The 24,453-nt window shown below is 44.9% G+C and overlaps 1 protein-coding gene across 1 annotated transcript in view; it reads right to left on the bottom strand.

Moving 5' to 3' along the window:
• Nucleotides 1-5,783: 5,783 nt before the first annotated feature.
• Nucleotides 5,784-24,453, bottom strand: part of LOC128704682 (fibroblast growth factor receptor 3-like) — a 43,039-nt gene continuing 24,369 nt past the window's right edge. The window contains exons 5-6 of the mRNA XM_070089486.1: nt 20,740-20,845; nt 5,784-7,262 (exon numbers count right to left, since the gene is read on the bottom strand). Of these exons, the coding sequence (XP_069945587.1) occupies nt 7,113-7,262; nt 20,740-20,845 (256 nt within the window). The 3' untranslated portion in view covers nt 5,784-7,112. The remainder of the gene's footprint in view (nt 7,263-20,739; nt 20,846-24,453) is intronic.

Here is a 24,453-nt window from a genome sequence, read left to right as displayed (position 1 = left end):
TTGCTTAAGGACCTGATGTTGTAGTTAAGAACTGATAGACTTTGAGCAGTGTTCAGGATAGTGCTGGCTTGTGATGAGTGTGACCAGACCTACCTGGAGTTCATTAGCTTTGTAAATTGTGAGTTCATTACCTTTGTAAATTGTGAGTTCATTACCTCTGTAACTTGCTCAGCTATCAAAACTTTGGAGTCCAGTCCCTGGACCAATTATGTACCTCTGTTATCTTTTGACTACTGCCCACAGGATGGGTATGGGGTGCAGAATAAACATATTAAACTAATTGTGATGCTGTGTAATAAAGGCAGTTACTTTCCAATAAGTTTTGATTGTGTGTTAGATTATGGAGGTTTAGATCAGGGTCAACGTGATCATTCATCTTTTAGGTTTAAATAGTGGTTGTTTATATCCTGTATTATGTGGTGAGTTCTAATACTGATTTCTGTAGTGGCGGGAGGTTTGGATAAGTATATAGGTAAAGCACTTTGGTCATATAGAGTATAGTCACTAATAAACATAATGAAATTGATATTGTCTATGTGTTGTGCTAGAATGAGCTAAAGTACAACTAGGTATAAACTAATACTATAAAAAAAAATTACAAGTGGCACCAGACTCACTCTTGTAATTGAACTAAGGTCTAATATATTGAATTTAGTGTTGTCTATGAATTGAGCTGGAGTGAGCTAAAGTACAACTAGGTATAGTTAGTTTAGGTGTTGTCTAAGTATTGAGCTAGAATGAGCTAAAGTACAACTAGGTATAGTTAGTTTAGGTGTTGTCTAAGTATTGAGCTAGAATGAGCTAAAGTACAACTAGGTATAAACTTATAATATAAAAATACAAATTAAAATGGTACTTGCAATTGCACTAGGGTCTGGTATAGGTTGTTAACAAGAACAATTGCACTAGGGTCTGATATAGGTTGTTAACAAGAACAATTGCACTAGGGTCTGATATAGGTTGTTAACAAGAACAATTGCACTAGGGTCTGATATAGGTTGTTAACAAGAACAATTGCACTAGGGTCTGATATAGGTTGTTAACAAGAACAATTGCACTAGGGTCTGATATAGGTTGTTAACAAGAACAATTGCACTAGGGTCTGATATAGGTTGTTAACAAGAACAATTGCACTAGGGTCTGATATAGGTTGTTAACAAGAACAATTGCACTAGGGTCTGATATAGGTTGTTAACAAGAACAATTGCACTAGGGTCTGATATAGGTTGTTAACAAGAACAATTGCACTAGGGTCTGATATAGGTTGTTAACAAGAACAATTGCACTAGGGTCTGATATAGGTTGTTAACAAGAACAATTGCACTAGGGTCTGATATAGGTTGTTAACAAGAACAATTGCACTAGGGTCTGATATAGGTTGTTAACAAGAACAATTGCACTAGGGTCTGATATAGGTTGTTAACAAGAACAATTGCACTAGGGTCTGATATAGGTTGTTAACAAGAACAATTGCTGGTATACAATTGCACTAGGGTCTTATATAGGTTAACAAGAACAATTGCACTAGGGTCTGATATAGGTTGTTAAAAAGAACAATTGCACTAGGGTCTGATATAGGTTGTTAACAAGAACAATTGCACTAGGGTCTGATATAGGTTGTTAACAAGAACAATTGCACTAGGGTCTGATATAGGTTGTTAACAAGAACAATTGCACTAGGGTCTGATATAGGTTGTTAACAAGAACAATTGCACTAGGGTCTGATATAGGTTGTTAACAAGAACAATTGCACTAGGGTCTGATATAGGTTGTTAACAAGAACAATTGCACTAGGGTCTGGTATAGGTTGTTAACAAGAACAATTGCACTAGGGTCTGATATAGGTTGTTAACAAGAACAATTGCACTAGGGTCTGATATAGGTTGTTAACAAGAACAATTGCACTAGGGTCTGATATAGGTTGTTAACAAGAACAATTGCACTAGGGTCTGATATAGGTTGTTAACAAGAACAATTGCACTAGGGTCTGGTATAGGTTGTTAACAAGAACAATTGCACTAGGGTCTGATATAGGTTGTTAACAAGAACAATTGCACTAGGGTCTGATATAGGTTGTTAACAAGAACAATTGCACTAGGGTCTGATATAGGTTGTTAACAAGAACAATTGCACTAGGGTCTGGTATAGGTTGTTAACAAGAACAATTGCACTAGGGTCTGATATAGGTTGTTAACAAGAACAATTGCACTAGGGTCTGATATAGGTTGTTAACAAGAACAATTGCACTAGGGTCTGATATAGGTTGTTAACAAGAACAATTGCACTAGGGTCTGATATAGGTTGTTAACAAGATCAAGAGTATAACTAGATTTAAATTGACAAAATAAAATTCACAAATTAAAGTACCAAAAGAATAATAAGTAAAAAATAACAATGGCAATGACTTGGTTATAATATGATAGTAAGATGGTAGACAGGTACACAGGTACACAGGTACACATGTACACAGGTACATAGGTACACAGGTACACAGGTACACAGGTACATAGGTACAAAGGATAATATAAAGGTTGGAGTTGAATATACAAACTTGAAAATTTGGCAACAAAATGTTATGAAAAGTATAAAATAATGATTAATTTACAAAAATAAAATTGACTGGTAGTAAATATGATGTTTAATAAAATTTTAGTAAGTAATAATGATTACAAAAAAAGATTAATTAGTAAAAAAAAAATTAAAAAGTAATGTTTATTTCAAGTATTAAATTTTAAGAACAGTTATTTGAATTCAATATTGCACTGGTAGTTATACTAGAGGTTATTTGGCAGTACAAGTTAATTAAGAGTACTCTAAGATAGTAAATGTGGTATTAAAACAGGTTATGGTAATTAGACAAGTAATGGTAATTAAATGATGTCAACAGAATAGCTGGCAAATATGATGTTTTTATCTATTAAGATAAAGTGGCGAAGTTTAAAATATGACCAAGTTACAGAAATAAATCCTGGTGCGTCCTAATATTTAACATAACTGTTCTGATAACACAAAATATAAACATTATTGCACGAACAGAACTGTTAAGCTGAGGCTTAATCTTATCACTAAGCTGAGAGCTAACACTAAGCTGAGGGTTAACATTAAGCTGAGATCTAACACTAAGCTGAGATTTAACACTAAGCTGAGGGTTAACACTAAGCTCAATGTTAACACTAAGCTGAATGTTAACACTAAGCTGAGGGTTAACACTAAGCTGAGATTTAACACTAAGCTGAGAGTTAACACTAAGCTGAGATTTAACACTAAGCTGAGAGTTAACACTAAGCTGAGGGCTAACACTAAGCTGAGGGTTAACACTAAGCTGAGGGGTAACACTAAGCTGAATGTTAACACTAAGCTGAGGGGTAACACTAAGCTGAGGGTTAACACTAAGCTGAAGGTTACCACTAAGCTGAGGGTTAACACTGAGGGTTAACACTATGCTAAGGGGTAACACTAAGCTGAGAGTTAACACTGAGGGTTAACACTAAGCTAAGGGTTAACACTAAGCTGAGGGTTAACAATAAGCTGAGAGCTAACACTAAGCTGAGGGTTAACAATAAGCTGAGTTAACACTAAGCTGAGGGTTAACACTAAGCTGAGGGTTAACACTAAGCTGAGGGTTAACACTAAGTTGAGGGTTAGCACTAAGCTGAGGGTTAACACTAAGCGGAGCGGTAACACTAAGCTGAGATAACACTAAGCTGATAGTTAACACTAAGCTGAGAGTTAACACTAAGCTGAGAGATAACACTAAGCTGAGAGTTAACACTAAGCTGAGAGTTAACACTAAGCTGAGAGTTAACACTAAGCTGAGAGATAACACTAAGCTGAGAGATAACACTAAGCTGAATGGTAATCTTAACAATACACACTCCACTCACCCACTCCACTCACTCACTCCTCTCACCCACTCCACTCACCCACCCTACTCACCCACTCCACTCACCCACTCCACTCACCCACTCCACTCACCCACTCCACTCACCCACTCCACTCACCCACTCCACTCACCCACCCTACTCACCCACTCCACTCACCCACTCCACTCACCCACCCTACTCACCCACTCCACTCACCCACTCCACTCACCCACCCTACTCACCCACTCCACTCACCCACTCCACTCACCCACCCTACACACCCACTCCACTCACCCACTCCACTCACCCACTCCACTCACCTACTCCACTCACCCACTCCACTCACCCACTCCACTCACCCACTCCACTCACCCACCCCACTCACCCACTCCACTCACCCACTCCACTCACCCACTCCATTCACCCACTCCACTCACTCCGCTCACCCACTCCACTCACCCACTCCACTCACCCACCCCACTCACCCACTCCACTCACCCACTCCACTCACCCACTCCACTCACCCACCCTACTCACCCACTCCACTCACCCACTCCACTCACCCACTCCACTCACCCACTCCACTCACCCACCCCACTCACCCACTCCACTCACCCACTCCACTCACCCACTCCACTCACCCACTCCACTCACCCACTCCACTCACCCACTCCACTCACCCACTCCACTCACTCACTCCACTCACCCACTCCACTCACCCACTCCACTCACCCACTCCACTCTCCCACTCCATTCACCCACTCCACTCACTCACTCCACTCACCCACTCCACTCACCCACTCCACTCACCCACTCCACTCACCCACTCCACTCACCCACTCCACTCACCCACTCCACTCACCCACTCCACTCACCCACTCCATTCACCCACTCCACTCACTCCACTCACCCACTCCACTCACCCACTCCACTCACCCACCCTACTCACCCACTCCACTCACCCACTCCACTCACCCACTCCACTCACCCACTCCACTCACCCACCCTACTCACCCACTCCACTCACCCACTCCACTCACCCACTCCACTCACCCACTCCACTCACCCACTCCACTCACCCACTCCACTCACCCACTCCATTCACCCACTCCACTCACCCACCCTACTCACCCACTCCACTCACCCACCCTACTCACCCACTCCACTCACCCACTCCACTCACCCACTCCACTCACCCACCCTACTCACCCACTCCACTCACCCACTCCACTCACCCACTCCACTCACCCACTCCACTCACCCACCCTACTCACCCACTCCACTCACCCACTCCACTCACCCACTCCATTCACCCACTCCACTCACCCACTCCACTCACCCACTCCACTCACCCACTCCACTCACCCACCCTACTCCCACTCCACTCACCCACTCCACTCACCCACTCCACTCACCCACTCCACTCACCCACTCCACTCACCCACTCCACTCACCCACTCCACTCACCCACTCCACTCACCCACTCCACTCACCCACTCCACTCACCCACTCCACTCACCCACTCCACTCACCCACTCCACTCACCCACTCCACTCACCCACTCCACTCACCCACTCCACTCACCCACCCTACTCACCCACTCCACTCACCCACTCCACTCACCCACTCCACTCACCCACTCCACTCACCCACTCCACTCACCCACTCCACTCACCCACTCCACTCACCCACCCTACTCACCCACTCCACTCACCCACTCCACTCACCCACTGCACTCACCCACTCCACTCACCCACTCCACTCACCCACTCCACTCACCCACTCCACTCACCCACTCCACTCACCCACTCCACTCACCCACTCCACTCACCCACTCCACTCACCCACCCCACTCACCCACTCCACTCACCCACTCCACTCACCCACTCCATTCACCCACTCCACTCACTCCGCTCACCCACTCCACTCACCAGTGTCGTAAACTTATACCACCATTACTGGAGTTGACGATGCTGCTTCACTTGACTATTCTGTCTTGTGTTCTGTACAAGCTTGAACATTCTTTCGCGTCTCACCTTTCCATGACATCTATTACTCGTATAGATAATTTAAGGTGCCTTTCAGACTGGTGTTGTTGTACTGTGGATACTGCATATTGCACCTCATAGTACATCCTGTTTGTATGGCAGCTCTGGTAGTTAATATAATTTAGGGGAATCTAGTTAAGTGTACACTCTCATTTACCTCTAAAGTTTAAGAGTCGAGTCTTGATCAGATTCAAGGGCCAGAGGTCAGATATTTCCAGTAAGGAAGACCTAGAATTTCCCATGACCTCCGAAGCTTAATAATCAAGGACAGCTTCGTGTGGTTTATTTCCAGTAAGGTTCTATTTATAGGTTTTTCCGCACGGTGAGACCCACAACAGTGAATTAATTTTCAGGTAACAATTCACAGTTGTCGCGATGAATTTAAAAAAAATGAAATGGTGAAAGTGACAGACAGAGTGACACAACTGAAACACCACAGCGTCAGTCAGCTTGTGAGGTTGATGGTGGGGAAACTAATGCATTGATTAGTTGCTTAATTATTATTATAATTATTATTATAATCAAAAAGAAGCGCTAAGCCACAAGGGCTATACAGCGAGGTTGCTTAATTGGAATCTTTATCACAGGACACGAGAGTCAGAAAAAACGAGAAGTTGGAGACATTCTGGATTCTGTTTAGTTTAATATCTATATTATTTATTATTTATGCCATATCCACTATATGAGGGATAGCGAAAGGTGACAGAGGAACGAGGTTACTGGGAAAATAGAGAACAGGAGTCCGGTAGTTAAGGATTGTTTTCAGCACCGTCGTCATGACTGTACAGCACACGAGGTACCATCTTGTGCATCCTAATGTTCCAAAGTCTTGAGTGTCCTGTTAGTTTCTGTCCTGGGAGTCTTAGCAGTCCTTGGTCTTCTGTGTCCTGGTGGTCTCTGGTCTAGTGTGTCCTGGTGGTCCCTGGTCTTGCTTGTCCTGGGGGTCCCTCGTCTTGTGTGTCCTGGTGGTTCCTGGTCTTGTGTGTCCTGGTGGTCCCTGGTTTTGTGTGTCCTGGTGGTCCCTGGTCATGCGCGTCCTGGTGGTCCCTGGTCTTGCGTGTCCTGGTGGTCCCTGGTCTTGCGTGTCCTGGTGGTCCATGGTCTTGCGTGTCCTGGTGGTCCCTGGTCTTGCGTGTCCCGGTGGTTCCTGGTCTTGCGTCCTGGTGAACAAGGGGTTCAGAGTGGAGGCCTGGCCATCTTCCTAAACCTGATTTTCTTGGGCACTCTGAACGATAGCGTTGTAGTCCGGGGCGCGCACCATGCTGAGATAGGCAGGCGTCTCCTCCTCCTCCTCTGCATCCTTCCCTTTCTCCGTCTTTCGTTCGTATCCTTCCTGAAGCTCCTTAAAGTACTGCAAGTTAAGTGACAGAAACCACAGTGAGTAACATGGGAGGAGGATCAACGTGAAAGTTAAGTGACAGAAACCACAGTGAGTAACATGGGAGGAGGATCAACGTGAAAGTTAAGTGACAGAAACCACAGTGAGTAACATGGGAGGAGGATCAACGTGAAAGTTAAATGACAGAAACCACAGTGAGTAACATGGGAGGCGGATCAACGTGAAAGTTAAGTGACAGAAACCACAGTGAGTAACATGGGAGGCAGATCAACGTGAAAGTTAAATGACAGAAACCACAGTGAGTAACATGGGAGGCGGATCAACGTGAAAGTTAAGTGACAGAAACCACAGTGAGTAACATGGGAGGAGGATCAACGTGAAAGTTAAATGACAGAAACCACAGTGAGTAACATGGGAGGAGGATCAACGTGAAAGTTAAGTGACAGAAACCACAGTGAGTAACATGGGAGGAGGATCAACGTGAAAGTTAAGTGACAGAAACCACAGTGAGTAACATGGGAGGAGGATCAACGTGAAAGTTAAATGACAGAAACCACAGTGAGTAACATGGGAGGCGGATCAACGTGAAAGTTAAGTGACAGAAACCACAGTGAGTAACATGGGAGGCAGATCAACGTGAAAGTTAAATGACAGAAACCACAGTGAGTAACATGGGAGGCGGATCAACGTGAAAGTTAAGTGACAGAAACCACAGTGAGTAACATGGGAGGAGGATCAACGTGAAAGTTAAATGACAGAAACCACAGTGAGTAACATGGGAGGAGGATCAACGTGAAAGTTAAGTGACAGAAACCACAGTGAGTAACATGGGAGGAGGATCAACGTGAAAGTTAAGTGACAGAAACCACAGTGAGTAACATGGGAGGAGGATCAACGTGAAAGTTAAGTGACAGAAACCACAGTGAGTAACATGGGAGGAGGATCAACGTGAAAGTTAAATGACAGAAACCACAGTGAGTAACATGGGAGGCGGATCAACGTGAAAGTTAAGTGACAGAAACCACAGTGAGTAACATGGGAGGCAGATCAACGTGAAAGTTAAATGACAGAAACCACAGTGAGTAACATGGGAGGCGGATCAACGTGAAAGTTAAGTGACAGAAACCACAGTGAGTAACATGGGAGGAGGATCAACGTGAAAGTTAAATGACAGAAACCACAGTGAGTAACATGGGAGGAGGATCAACGTGAAAGTTAAGTGACAGAAACCACAGTGAGTAACATGGGAGGAGGATCAACGTGAAAGTTAAGTGACAGAAACCACAGTGAGTAACATGGGAGGAGGATCAACGTGAAAGTTAAGTGACAGAAACCACAGTGAGTAACATGGGAGGAGACCACAGTGAGTAACATGGGAGGAGGATCAACGTGAAAGTTAAGTGACAGAAACCACAGTGAGTAACATGGGAGGAGGATCAACGTGAAAGTTAAGTGAAGTTTCATGTGCAACATCTGGATATCTTTATTGTAGACGTTTCGCCATCCAGTGGCTTTATCAATACAGATTCTAGGACATAATAGGAAGACAGTAGAACTATATACAAAAGATGAGGTAATCAGTCCCTCGGCCTTGGAGTTAGTGTTCACAGCATCGTGGTGGAGGAGAGTCTGGAGCAAAGGCAAGAAGACTGGCGTTTTTATATGCGTCAGTGGAAGGGACGGGCAGCAGACGAGGGCAGTCACTGGTAGGCGGGATTCCCCAGTGGAAGTAGGTCCTTCCCAAAGAGATGGGTTAGTTGTAGCAGCCGTGAAGAAGGTCTTGTAGATGTCCTCTGAACCAAGATTCCATGATGTTGCAGTGTCTGACAAGTTGTGCAAGAAAGGTATAAAATACCGACAATATGAAAGTTAAGACACATGTGCAACATCTGGATATCTTTATTGTAGACGTTTCGCCATCCAGTGGCTTTATCAATACAGATTCTAGGACATAATAGGAAGACAGTAGAACAATATACAAAAGATGAGGTAATCAGTCCTTGGAGTTAGTGTTCACAGCATCGTGGTGGAGGAGAGTCTGGAGCAAAGGCAAGAAGACTGGCGTTTTTATACTTCCACTGGGGAATCCCGCCTACCAGTGACTGCCCTCGTCTGCTGCCCGTCCCTTCCACTGACGCATATAAAAACGCCAGTCTTCTTGCCTTTGCTCCAGACTCTCCTCCACCACGATGCTGTGAACACTAACTCCAAGGCCGAGGGACTGATTACCTCATCTTTTGTATATAGTTCTACTGTCTTCCTATTATGTCCTAGAATCTGTATTGATAAAGCCACTGGATGGCGAAACGTCTACAATAAAGATATCCAGATGTTGCACATGTGTCTTAACTTTCATATTGTCGGTATTTTATACCTTTCTTGCACAACGTGAAAGTTAAGTGACAGAAACCACAGTGAGTAACATGGGAGGAGGATCAACGTGAAAGTTAAGTGACAGAAACCACAGTGAGTAACATGGGAGGAGGATCAACGTGAAAGTTAAGTGACAGAAACCACAGTGAGTAACATGGGAGGAGGATCAACGTGAAAGTTAAGTGACAGAAACCACAGTGAGTAACATGGGAGGAGGATCAACGTGAAAGTTAAGTGACAGAAACCACAGTGAGTAACATGGGAGGAGAATCAATGTGAAAGTTAAGTGACAGAAACCACAGTGAGTAACATGGGAGGAGAATCAACGTGAAAGTTAAGTGACAGAAACCACAGTGAGTAACATGGGAGGAGGATCAACGTGAAAGTTAAGTGACAGAAACCACAGTGAGTAACATGGGAGGAGAATCAATGTGAAAGTTAAGTGACAGAAACCACAGTGAGTAACATGGGAGGAGAATCAACGTGAAAGTTAAGTGACAGAAACCACAGTGAGTAACATGGGAGGAGGATCAACGTGAAAGTTAAGTGACAGAAACCACAGTGTGAGTAACATGGGAGGAGGATCAACGTGAAAGTTAAGTGACAGAAACCACAGTGAGTAACATGGGAGGAGAATCAACGTGAAAGTTAAGTGACAGAAACCACAGTGAGTAACATGGGAGGAGGATCAACGTGAAAGTTAAGTGACAGAAACCACAGTGAGTAACATGGGAGGAGGATCAACGTGAAAGTTAAGTGACAGAAACCACAGTGAGTAACATGGGAGGAGGATCAACGTGAAAGTTAAGTGACAGAAACCACAGTGAGTAACATGGGAGGAGGATCAACGTGAAAGTTAAGTGACAGAAACCACAGTGAGTAACATGGGAGGAGGATCAACGTGAAAGTTAAGTGACAGAAACCACAGTGAGTAACATGGGAGGAGAATCAATGTGAAAGTTAAGTGACAGAAACCACAGTGAGTAACATGGGAGGAGAATCAACGTGAAAGTTAAGTGACAGAAACCACAGTGAGTAACATGGGAGGAGGATCAACGTGAAAGTTAAGTGACAGAAACCACAGTGAGTAACATGGGAGGAGAATCAATGTGAAAGTTAAGTGACAGAAACCACAGTGAGTAACATGGGAGGAGAATCAACGTGAAAGTTAAGTGACAGAAACCACAGTGAGTAACATGGGAGGAGGATCAACGTGAAAGTTAAGTGACAGAAACCACAGTGTGAGTAACATGGGAGGAGGATCAACGTGAAAGTTAAGTGACAGAAACCACAGTGAGTAACATGGGAGGAGAATCAACGTGAAAGTTAAGTGACAGAAACCACAGTGAGTAACATGGGAGGAGGATCAACGTGAAAGTTAAGTGACAGAAACCACAGTGAGTAACATGGGAGGAGACCACAGTGAGTAACATGGGAGGAGACCACAGTGAGTAACATGGGAGGAGACCACAGTGAGTAACATGGGAGGAGACCACTCGTCATTTTCACTGGTATGCGAATTTTTATTTGATTTCTTAATTTTATTTACCTTCTTTTTTTAATCTCTGATGTTATTAGATTTCCATATTAATTTTTAAAATCTGTGTGATTGGAGTTATCTCCTAAATAACACGAGTAATACATAAATAACCCTCACATAGGAGGCTGAAGGTTATCACGAGGCTGAAGGTTATCACGAGGCTGAAGGTTATCACGAGGCTGAAGGTTACCACGAGGCTGAAGGTTATCACGAGGCTGAAGGTTATCACGAGGGCTGAAGGTTATCACGAGGCTGAAGGTTACCACGAGGCTGAAGGTTACCACGAGGCTGAAGGTTACCACGAGGCTGAAGGTTATCACGAGGCTGAAGGTTATCACGAGGCTGAAGGTTATCACGAGGCTGAAGGTTATCACGAGGCTGAAGGTTACCACGAGGCTGAAGGTTATCACGAGGCTGAAGGTTATCACGAGGCTGAAGGTTATCACGAGGCTGAAGGTTATCACGAGGCTGAAGGTTATCACGAGGCTGAAGGTTATCACGAGGGCTGAAGGTTACCACGAGGCTGAAGGTTATCACGAGGCTGAAGGTTACCACGAGGCTGAAGGTTATCACGAGGCTGAAGGTTATCACGAGGGCTGAAGGTTATCACGAGGCTGAAGGTTATCACGAGGCTGAAGGTTATCACGAGGCTGAAGGTTATCACGAGGCTGAAGGTTATCACGAGGCTGAAGGTTATCACGAGGCTGAAGGTTATCACGAGGCTGAAGGTTATCACGAGGGCTGAAGGTTACCACGAGGCTGAAGGTTATCACGAGGCTGAAGGTTACCACGAGGCTGAAGGTTATCACGAGGCTGAAGGTTATCACGAGGGCTGAAGGTTATCACGAGGCTGAAGGTTACCACGAGGCTGAAGGTTACCACGAGGCTGAAGGTTACCACGAGGCTGAAGGTTATCACGAGGCTGAAGGTTATCACGAGGCTGAAGGTTATCACGAGGCTGAAGGTTATCACGAGGCTGAAGGTTACCACGAGGCTGAAGGTTATCACGAGGCTGAAGGTTATCACGAGGCTGAAGGTTATCACGAGGCTGAAGGTTATCACGAGGCTGAAGGTTATCACGAGGCTGAAGGTTATCACGAGGGCTGAAGGTTACCACGAGGCTGAAGGTTATCACGAGGCTGAAGGTTACCACGAGGCTGAAGGTTATCACGAGGCTGAAGGTTATCACGAGGGCTGAAGGTTATCACGAGGCTGAAGGTTACCACGAGGCTGAAGGTTACCACGAGGCTGAAGGTTACCACGAGGCTGAAGGTTATCACGAGGCTGAAGGTTATCACGAGGCTGAAGGTTATCACGAGGCTGAAGGTTATCACGAGGCTGAAGGTTACCACGAGGCTGAAGGTTATCACGAGGCTGAAGGTTATCACGAGGCTGAAGGTTATCACGAGGCTGAAGGTTATCACGAGGCTGAAGGTTATCACGAGGCTGAAGGTTATCACGAGGCTGAAGGTTATCACGAGGCTGAAGGTTATCACGAGGCTGAAGGTTACCACGAGGCTGAAGGTTATCACGAGGCTGAAGGTTATCACGAGGCTGAAGGTTATCACGAGGCTGAAGGTTACCACGAGGCTGAAGGTTATCACGAGGCTGAAGGTTATCACGAGGCTGAAGGTTACCACGAGGCTGAAGGTTATCACGAGGCTGAAGGTTATCACGAGGCTGAAGGTTATCACGAGGCTGAAGGTTATCACGAGGCTGAAGGTTACCACGAGGCTGAAGGTTATCACGAGGCTGAAGGTTATCACGAGGCTGAAGGTTACCACGAGGCTGAAGGTTATCACGAGGCTGAAGGTTATCACGAGGCTGAAGGTTATCACGAGGCTGAAGGTTATCACGAGGCTGAAGGTTATCACGAGTCTGAAGGTTATCACGAGGCTGAAGGTTACCACGAGGCTGAAGGTTATCACGAGGCTGAAGGTTATCACGAGGCTGAAGGTTATCACGAGGCTGAAGGTTATCACGAGGCTGAAGGTTATCACGAGGCTGAAGGTTATCACGAGGCTGAAGGTTATCACGAGGCTGAAGGTTATCACGAGGCTGAAGGTTACCACGAGGCTGAAGGTTACCACGAGGCTGAAGGTTATCACGAGGCTGAAGGTTACCACGAGGCTGAAGGTTACCACGAGGCTGAAGGTTACCACGAGGCTGAAGGTTACCACGAGGCTGAAGGTTATCACGAGGCTGAAGGTTATCACGAGGCTGAAGGTTATCACGAGGCTGAAGGTTATCACGAGGCTGAAGGTTATCACGAGGCTGAAGGTTATCACGAGGCTGAAGGTTATCACGAGGCTGAAGGTTATCACGAGGCTGAAGGTTATCACGAGGCTGAAGGTTATCACGAGGCTGAAGGTTACCACGAGGCTGAAGGTTATCACGAGGCTGAAGGTTATCACGAGGCTGAAGGTTATCACGAGGCTGAAGGTTATCACGAGGCTGAAGGTTATCACGAGGCTGAAGGTTATCACGAGGCTGAAGGTTATCACGAGGCTGAAGGTTACCACGAGGCTGAAGGTTATCACGAGGCTGAAGGTTATCACGAGGCTGAAGGTTATCACGAGGCTGAAGGTTATCACGAGGCTGAAGGTTATCACGAGGCTGAAGGTTATCACGAGGCTGAAGGTTATCACGAGGCTGAAGGTTACCACGAGGCTGAAGGTTATCACGAGGCTGAAGGTTATCACGAGGCTGAAGGTTATCACGAGGCTGAAGGTTACCACGAGGCTGAAGGTTATCACGAGGCTGAAGGTTATCACGAGGCTGAAGGTTATCACGAGGCTGAAGGTTACCACGAGGCTGAAGGTTATCACGAGGCTGAAGGTTATCACGAGGCTGAAGGTTATCACGAGGCTGAAGGTTATCACGAGGCTGAAGGTTATCACGAGGCTGAAGGTTATCACGAGGCTGAAGGTTATCACGAGGCTGAAGGTTATCACGAGGCTGAAGGTTATCACGAGGCTGAAGGTTATCACGAGGCTGAAGGTTATCACGAGGCTGAAGGTTATCACGAGGCTGAAGGTTACCACGAGGCTGAAGGTTATCACGAGGCTGAAGGTTATCACGAGGCTGAAGGTTATCACGAGGCTGAAGGTTACCACGAGGCTGAAGGTTATCACGAGGCTGAAGGTTATCACGAGGCTGAAGGTTACCACGAGGCTGAAGGTTATCACGAGGCTGAAGGTTATCACGAGGCTGAAGGTTATCACGAGGCTGAAGGTTATCACGAGGCTGAAGGTTACCACGAGGCTGAAGGTTATCACGAGGCTGAAGGTTATCACGAGGCTGAAGGTTATCACGAGGCTGAAGGTTACCACGAGGCTGAAGGTTATCACGAGGCTGAAGGTTACCACGAGGCTGAAGGTTATCACGAGGCTGAAGGTTATCACGAGGCTGAAGGTTACCACGAGGCTGAAGGTTATCACGAGGCTGAAGGTTATCACGAGGCTGAAGGTTACCACGAGGCTGAAGGTTATCACGAGGCTGAAGGTTATCACGAGGCTGAAGGTTACCACGAGGCTGAAGGTTACCACGAGGCTGAAGGTTATCACGAGGCTGAAGGTATCACGAGGCTGAAGGTTCACGAGGCTGAAGGTTTCACGAGGCTGAAGGTTATCACGAGGCTGAAGGTTACCACGAGGCTGAAGGTTATCACGAGGCTGAAGGTTATCACGAGGCTGAAGGTTACCACGAGGCTGAAGGTTATCACGAGGCTGAAGGTTACCACGAGGCTGAAGGTTATCACGAGGCTGAAGGTTACCACGAGGCTGAAGGTTATCACGAGGCTGAAGGTTATCACGAGGCTGAAGGTTATCACGAGGCTGAAGGTTATCACGAGGCTGAAGGTTATCACGAGGCTGAAGGTTATCACGAGGCTGAAGGTTACCACGAGGCTGAAGGTTATCACGAGGCTGAAGGTTACCACGAGGCTGAAGGTTATCACGAGGCTGAAGGTTATCACGAGGCTGAAGGTTATCACGAGGCTGAAGGTTATCACGAGGCTGAAGGTTATCACGAGGCTGAAGGTTATCACGAGGCTGAAGGTTACCACGAGGCTGAAGGTTATCACGAGGCTGAAGGTTATCACGAGGCTGAAGGTTACCACGAGGCTGAAGGTTACCACGAGGCTGAAGGTTATCACGAGGCTGAAGGTTATCACGAGGCTGAAGGTTATCACGAGGCTGAAGGTTATCACGAGGCTGAAGGTTATCACGAGGCTGAAGGTTATCACGAGGCTGAAGGTTATCACGACGTTTCGGTCCGACTTGTACCATTAAATAGTCACAGAGAGACTCGTTAATGGTCCAAGACGGACTTAAATGTGGTCATAAGTTTGAGTCTACTATGTGCGGGTTATCTGTGTATCACAGTCCTGGCAAAGTGCCTTTATCAAATCAAATCAAATCTGGTTTATTCTTGATAAAGATTACAACGCGGGGTTTACATATTATAGATACTGTGTGGTTTACATATTATAAAATATTAATTACAGAGCGGGCCACTATCGCACCTAGCATGACTAGGCATTTCAGCAGACTAAGATTACTTCAAAACTCTATATTGGTACAGATTATGAAGCATACTTGTATTAAGGCTAAGTAACTGCATTATAGTTCGTAAATTTAGCAATGTGAATAGTTCTATTTTGGCACATTACATAGTTTCTATATTGGAGAACCACAGGCAAACTTATAACTAGTTAAGATTCATTAGGTAATAGTTGTATTACGTATTTCTAAGTTTATAGTCAACTGGGCGAGTGTGAGTGTACATTGTGGGGAATCACAGATATCGAGGGAAGGTTTACGTTGTTATTTGTGTGTAGGATACAAGAGTAACATCATACCCATGGTGTGGGTGGTAGTAACATCATACCCATGGTGTGGGTGGCAGTAACATCATACCCACGGTGTGGGTGGTAGTAACATCATACCCATGGTGTGGGTGGTAATAACATTATACCCATGGTGTGGGTGGTAGTAACATCATACCCATGGTGTGGGTGGTAGTAACATCATACCCATGGTGTGGGTGGTAGTAACATCATACCCATGGTGTGGGTGGTAGTAACATCATACCCAGGGTGTGGGTGGTAGTAACATCATACCCATGGTGTGGGTGGTAGTAACATTATACCCATGGTGTGGATGGTAGTAACATCATACCCATGGTGTGGGTGGTAGTAACATCATACCCATGGTGTGGGTGGTAGTAACATCATACCCATGGTGTGGGTGGTAGCATCATACCCAGGGTGTGGGTGGTAGTAACATCATACCCATGGTGTGGATGGTAGTAACATCATACCCACGGTGTGCGTAGTAGTAACATCATACCCACGGTGTGGGTGGTAGTAACATCATACCCATGGTGTGGGTGTTAGTAACATCATACCCACGGTGTGGGAGGTAGTAACATCATACCCATGGTGTGGGTGGTAGTAACATTATACCCATGGTGTGGGTGGTAGTAACATCATACCCATGGTGTGGGTGGTAGTAACATCATACCCATGGTGTGGGTGGTAGTAACATCATACCCATGGTGTGGGTGGTAGTAACATCATACCCAGGGTGTGGGTGGTAGTAACATCATACCCATGGTGTGGGTGGTAGTAACATCATACCCACGGTGTGGGTGGTAGTAACATCATACCCATGGTGTGGGTGGTAGTAACATCATACCCATGGTGTGGGTGGTAGTAACATCATACCAATGGTGTGGGTGGTAGTAACATCATTCCCATGGTGTGGGTAGTAGTAACATCATACCCATGGTGTGGGTGGTAGTAACATAATACCAATGGTGTGGGTGGTAGTAACATCATACCCATTGTGTGGGTGGTAGTAACATCATACCAATGGTGTGGGTGGTAGTAACATCATACCCATGGTGTGGGTGGTAGTAACATCATACCCATGGTGTGGGTGGTAGTAACATCATACCAATGGTGTGGGTGGTAGTAACATCATACCCATTGTGTGGGTGGTAGTAATATCATACCCATGGTGTGGGTGGTAGTAACATCATACCCATGGTGTGGGTAGTAGTAACATCATACCCATGGTGTGGGTGGTAGTAACATCATACCCATGGTGTGGGTGGAAGTAATATCATACCCATGGCGTGGGTGGTAGTACCATCATACCCATGGTGTGGGTGGTAGTAACATCATACCCATGGTGTGGGTGGTAGTAACATCATACCCACGGTGTGGGTGGTAGTAACATCATACCAGAATGTGGGTGGTAGTAACATCATACCCATGATGTGCGTGGTAGTAACATCATACCCACGGTGTGGGTGGTAGTAACATCATACCAATGGTGTGGGTGGTAGTAACATCATACCCATGGTGTGGGTGGTAGTAACATCATACCCATGGTGTGGGTGATAGTAACATCATACCCATGGTGTGGGTGGTAGCAACATCATACCCATGGTGTGGGTGTAGTAACAACATACCCATGGTGTGGATGATAGTAACACCTAAAACATGGTGTGGGTGGCAGTAGCACTATACCCATGGTGTGGGTGGAAGTCAAAAGAGTACATGAGTCCAGGGACTGTACCTCAACATTACAGAGGTACATAATGGGTTCAGGGAATGTACCTCAGCATTACAGAGGTACGCAATGGGTCCAGGGACTGTACCTCATCATTACATAGGTACATAATGTGTCCACGGACTGTACCTCAACATTACATAGGAACATAATGGGTCCAGGGTCTGTACCTCAACGTTACAGAGGTACATAATGGGTCCAGGGACTGTACCTCAACATTACAGAGGTACATAGTGGGCTCAGGGACTATACCTCAACATTACAAAGGTACATAATGGGTCCAGGGACTGTACCTCAACATTATATAGGTGCATAATGGGTCCAGGGACTGTACCTCAACATTATAGAGGTGCATAATGGGTCCAGGGACTGTACCTCAACATTATAGAGGTACATAATGGGTCCAGGGACTGTACCTCAACATTACATAGGTACATAATGGGTCCAGGGACTGTACCTCAACATTACAGAGGTACATAATGGGTCCAAGTTCTGTACCTCAACGTTACAGAGATACATAATGGGTCCAGGGACTATACCTCAACATTACATAGGTACATAAAGGGTCCAGGGACTGTACCTCAACATTACATAGGTATGTAATGGGTCCAGGGACTGTACCTTAACATTACAGAGGTACATAATGGGTCCAGGGACTGTACCTCAACATTACAGAGGTACGTAATGGGTCCAGGGACTGTACCTCAACATTACAGAGGTACGTAATGGGTCCAGGGACTGTACCTCAACATTACAGAGGTACGTAATGGGTCAAGGGACTGTACCTCAACATTACAGAGGTACGTAATGGGTCCAGGTACTGTACCTCAACATTACAGAGGTACATAATGGGTCCAGGGACTTTACCTCAACATTACAGAGGTATGTAATGGGTCCAGGGACTGTACCTCAACATTACAGAGGTACGTAATGGGTCCAGGGACTGTACCTCAACATTACAGAGGTACGTAATGGGTCCAGGGACTGTACCTCAACATTACAGAAGTACGTAATGGGTCCAGGGACTGTACCTCAATATTACAGAGGTACGTAATGGGTCCAGGGACTGTACCTCAACATTACAGAGGTACATAATGGGTCCAGGGACTGTACCTCAACATTACAGAGGTAAGAGGTACGTAATAGGTCCAGGGGCTGTACCTCAACATTACAGAGGTACCTAATGGGTCCAGGGACTGTACCGCAACATTACAGAGGTACGTAATGGGTCCAGGGACTGTACCTCAACATTACAGAGGTACATAATGGGTCCAGGGACTGTACCTCAACATTACAGAGGTACGTAATGGGTCCAGGGACTGTTCCTCAACATTACAGAGGTACATAATGGGTCCAGGGACTGTACCTCAACATTACAGAGGTACATAATGGGTCCAGGGACTGTACCTCAACATTACAGAGGTACATAATGGGTCCAGGGACTGTACCTCAACATTACAGAGGTACGTAATGGGTGCAGGGACTGTACCTCAACATTACAGAGGTACGTAATGGGTCCAGGGACTGTGCCTCAACATTACAGTGGTACGTAATGGGTCCAGGTACTGTACCTCAACATTACAGAGGTACATAATGGGTCCAGGGACTGTACCTCAATATTACAGAGGTACATAATGGGTCCAGGGACTGTACCTCAACATTACAGAGGTACGTAATGGGTCCAGGGACTGTACCTCAACATTACAGAGGTACGTAATGGGTCCAGGGACTGTACCTCAACATTACAGAGGTACGTAATGGGTCCAGGGACTGTACCTCAACATTACAGAGGTACGTAATGGGTCCAGGGACTGTACCTCAACATTACAGAGGTACGTAATGGGTCCAGGGACTGTACCTCAACATTACAGAGGCAAGAGGTACGTAATAGGTCCAGGGGCTGTACCTCAACATTACAGAGGTACGTAATGGGTCCAGGGACTGTACCTCAACATTACAGAGGTACGTAATGGGTCCAGGGACTGTACCTCAATATTACAGAGGTACGTAATGGGTCCAGGGACTGTACCTCAACATTACAGAGGTACATAATGGGTCCAGGGACTGTACATCAACATTACTGAGGTACATAATGGGTCCAGGGACTGTACCTCAACATTACAGAGGTACGTAATGGGTCCAGGGACTGTGCTTCAACATTACTGAGGTACATAATGGGTCCAGGGACTGTACATCAACATTACAGAGGTACGTAATGGGTCCAGGGACTGTACCTCAACATTACTGAGGTACATAATGGGTCCAGGGACTCTACATCAACATTACAGAGGTACATAATGGGTCCAGGGACTGTACCTCAACATTACAGAGGTACATAATGGGTCCAAGGACTGTACATCAACATTACAGAGGTACATAATGGGTCCAGGGACTGTACCTCAACATTACAGAGGTACATAATGGGTCCAGGGACTGTACATCAACATTACAGAGGTACATAATGGGTCCTGGGACTGTACCTCAACATTACAGAGGTACATAATGGGTCCAAGGACTGTACATCAACATTACAGAGGTACATAATGGGTCCAGGGACTGTACATCAATATTACAGAGGTACATAATGGGTCCAGGGACTGGGCAACAATGCTTTGATAGTTACAATGGTTATAAACTATTTATATCAGGTTACAATCGTAATGGATAATTTATGCAAGCATGAATTACGTCAAAAGAATATTATCAAAAAATATAATCATATATTTTAGCAAGGAATGCTTGTAAAGAAAGTTTAAGTGGTAATGAGTTAGTTACAGTGGACAGTGAGAGGGACTTTTTTTCCAAATTGAAATACACTGCGTTTTCTTGAACATTTGTAAGTGAGTTATCTCTGAATTCATTAATTTGATGGCATTCCAACACATAATGACGCAAGATCTGACGCATTCCAGCATATATTGACGCACGTAATGACAGTTGTCCATCTGGCTAAGTTTATATTTAGTTTGGTCTACATGTGATGCAGTGGACTTACCTGCCTGTCAGCCTGGGTGAGGAAGTGTCCCAGTGTTGCTTCCAGCTGGGTGAAAGAAGGTCTCTCATGTGGGTATGTAGACCAGCACTCCATCATCACCTTGTACCTGACATATACACTGTAACATAACCACCTTGTACCTGACACACTGTAACATAACCACCTTGTACCTGACATACTGTAACATAACCACCTTGTACCTGACACACTGTAACATAACCACCTTGTACCTGACACACTGTAACATAACCACCTTGTACCTGACACACTGTAACATAACCACCTTGTACCTGACACACTGTAACATAACCACCTTGTACCTGACATACTGTAACATAATCACCTTGTACCTGACATACTGTAACATAATCACCTTGTACCTGACATACTGTAACATAATCACCTTGTACCTGACATACTGTAACATAATCACCTTGTACCTGACATACTGTAACATAACCACCTTGTACCTGACATACTGTAACATAATCACCTTGTACCTGACACACTGTAACATAACCACCTTGTACCTGACATACTGTAACATAATCACCTTGTACCTGACATACTGTAACATAATCACCTTGTACCTGACATACTGTAACATAATCACCTTGAACCTGACACATTGTAACATAATCACCTTGTACCTGACATATACACTGTAACATAACCACCTTGTACCTGACATATACACTGTAACATAATCACCTTGTACATGACATACTTTAACATAATCACCTTGTACCTGACATACTGTAACATAACCACCTTGTACCTGACATACTTTAACATAATCACCTTGTACCTGGCATACTTTAACATAATCACCTTGTACCTGACATACTGTAACATAACCACCTTGTACCTGACATATTGTAACATAATCACCTTGTACCTGACATACTGCAACATAACCACCTTGTACCTGACATACTGTAACATAATCACCTTGTACGTGACATACTGTAACATAACTACCTTGTACCTGACATACTGTAACATAATCACCTTGTACCTGACATACTGTAACATAATCACCTTGTACCTGACATACTGTAACATAATCACCTTGTACCTGACATATACACTGTAACATAACCACTTTGTACCTGACATACTGTAACATAATCACCTTGTACCTGACATACTGTAACATAATCACCTTGTACCTGACACACTGTAACATAATCACCTTGTACCTGACACACTGTAACATAAACACCTTGTACCTGACATACTGTAACATAATCACCTTGTACCTGACATACTGTAACATAACCACCTTGTACCTGACATACTGTAACATAATCACCTTGTACCTGACATACTGTAACATAACCACCTTGTACCTGACATACTGTAACATAATCACCTTGTACCTGACATACTGTAACATAATCACCTTGTACTTGACATATACACTGTAACATAACCACCTTGTACCTGACATACTGTAACATAATCATCTTGTACCTGACGTACTGTAACATAATCACCTTGTACCTGACATACTGTAACATAATCACCTTTACCTGACATATACACTATAACATAACCACCTTGTACCTGACATACCGTAACATAATCACCTTGTACCTGACATACTGTAACATAACCACCTTGTACCTGACACACTGTAACATAACCACCTTGTACCTGACACACTGTAACATCATCACCTTGTACCTGACACACTGTAACATCATCACCTTGTACCTGACACACTGTAACATCATCACCTTGTACCTGACACACTGTAACATAACCACCTTGTACCTGACACACTGTAACATAACCACCTTGTACCTGAAATACTGTAACATAACCACCTTGTACCTGACACACTGTAACATAACCACCTTGTACCTGACACACTGTAACATCATCACCTTGTACCTGACACACTGTAACATAACCACCTTGTACCTGACACACTGTAACATCATCACCTTGTACCTGACACACTGTAACATAACCACCTTGTACCTGGCACACTGTAACATCATCACCTTGTACCTGACACACTGTAACATAACCACCTTGTACCTGACACACTGTAACATCATCACCTTGTACCTGAAACACTGTAACATCATCACCTTGTACCTGACACACTGTAATATAACCACCTTGTACCTGACACACTGTAACATCATCACCTTGTACCTGACACACTGTAACATAACCACCTTGTACCTGGCACACTGTAACATCATCACCTTGTACATGATACACTGTAACACAACCACCTTGTACCTGACACACTGTAACATAACCACCTTGTACCTGACACACTGTAACATAACCACCTTGTACCTGACACACTGTAACATCATCACCTTGTACCTGATACACTGTAACATAACCACCTTGTACCTGACATACTGTAACATAACCACCTTGTAATTGGCACACTGTAACATCATCACCTTGTACCTGATACACTGTAACATAACCACCTTGTTCCTGATACACTGTAACATAACCACCTTGTACCTGACATACTGTAACATCATCACCTTGTACCTGACAAACTGTAACATCATCCCCTTGTACCTGACACACTGTGACATAACCACCTTGTACCTGACACACTGTAACATAACCACCTTGTACCTGACACACTGTAACATAACCACCTTGTACCTGACACACTGTAACATAACCACCTTGTACCTGACACATTGTAACATAACTACCTTGTACCTGATACACTGTAACATCATCACCTTGTACCTGACATACTGTAACATCATCACCTTGTACCTGACATACTGTAACATCATCACCTTGTACCTGACATACTGTAACATCATCACCTTGTACCTGACACACTGTAACATCATCACCTTGTACCTGACACACTGTAACATCATCACCTTGTACCTGACACACTGTAACATAACCACCTTGTACCTGACACACTGTAACATAACCACCTTGTACCTGAAATACTGTAACATAACCACCTTGTACCTGACACACTGTAACATAACCACCTTGTACCTGACACACTGTAACATAACCACCTTGTACCTGACACACTGTAACATCATCACCTTGTACCTGACACACTGTAACATCATCACCTTGTACCTGACACACTGTAACATCATCACCTTGTCCCTGACATACTGTAACATCATCACCTTGTACCTGATACACTGTAACATCATCACCTTGTTCCTGACATACTGTAACATCATCACCTTGTACCTGATACACTGTAACATCATCACCTTGTACCTGACACACTGTAACATCATCACCTTGTACCTGACATACTGTAACATCATCACCTTGTACCTGACACACTGTAACATCATCACCTTGTACCTGACATACTGTAACATCATCACCTTGTACCTGACACACTGTAACATCATCACCTTGTACCTGACATACTGTAACATCATCACCTTGTACCTGATACACTGTAACATCATCACCTTGTACCTGACATACTGTAACATCATCACCCTGTACCTGACACACTGTAACATCATCACCTTGTACCTGACATACTGTAACATCATCACCTTGTACCTGACATACTGTAACATCATCACCTTGTACCTGATGCACTGTAACATAACCACCTTGTACCTGACACACTGTAACATAACCACCTTGTACCTGACATACTGTAACATAACCACCTTGTACCTGACACACTGTAACATAACCACCTTGTACCTGACATACTGTAAC

Source organism: Cherax quadricarinatus, chromosome 2, assembly GCF_038502225.1.
Source record: "Cherax quadricarinatus isolate ZL_2023a chromosome 2, ASM3850222v1, whole genome shotgun sequence".
NCBI classification, from domain to species: domain Eukaryota; kingdom Metazoa; phylum Arthropoda; class Malacostraca; order Decapoda; family Parastacidae; genus Cherax; species Cherax quadricarinatus.
This window is presented reverse-complemented; position numbering and strand designations above follow the sequence as displayed.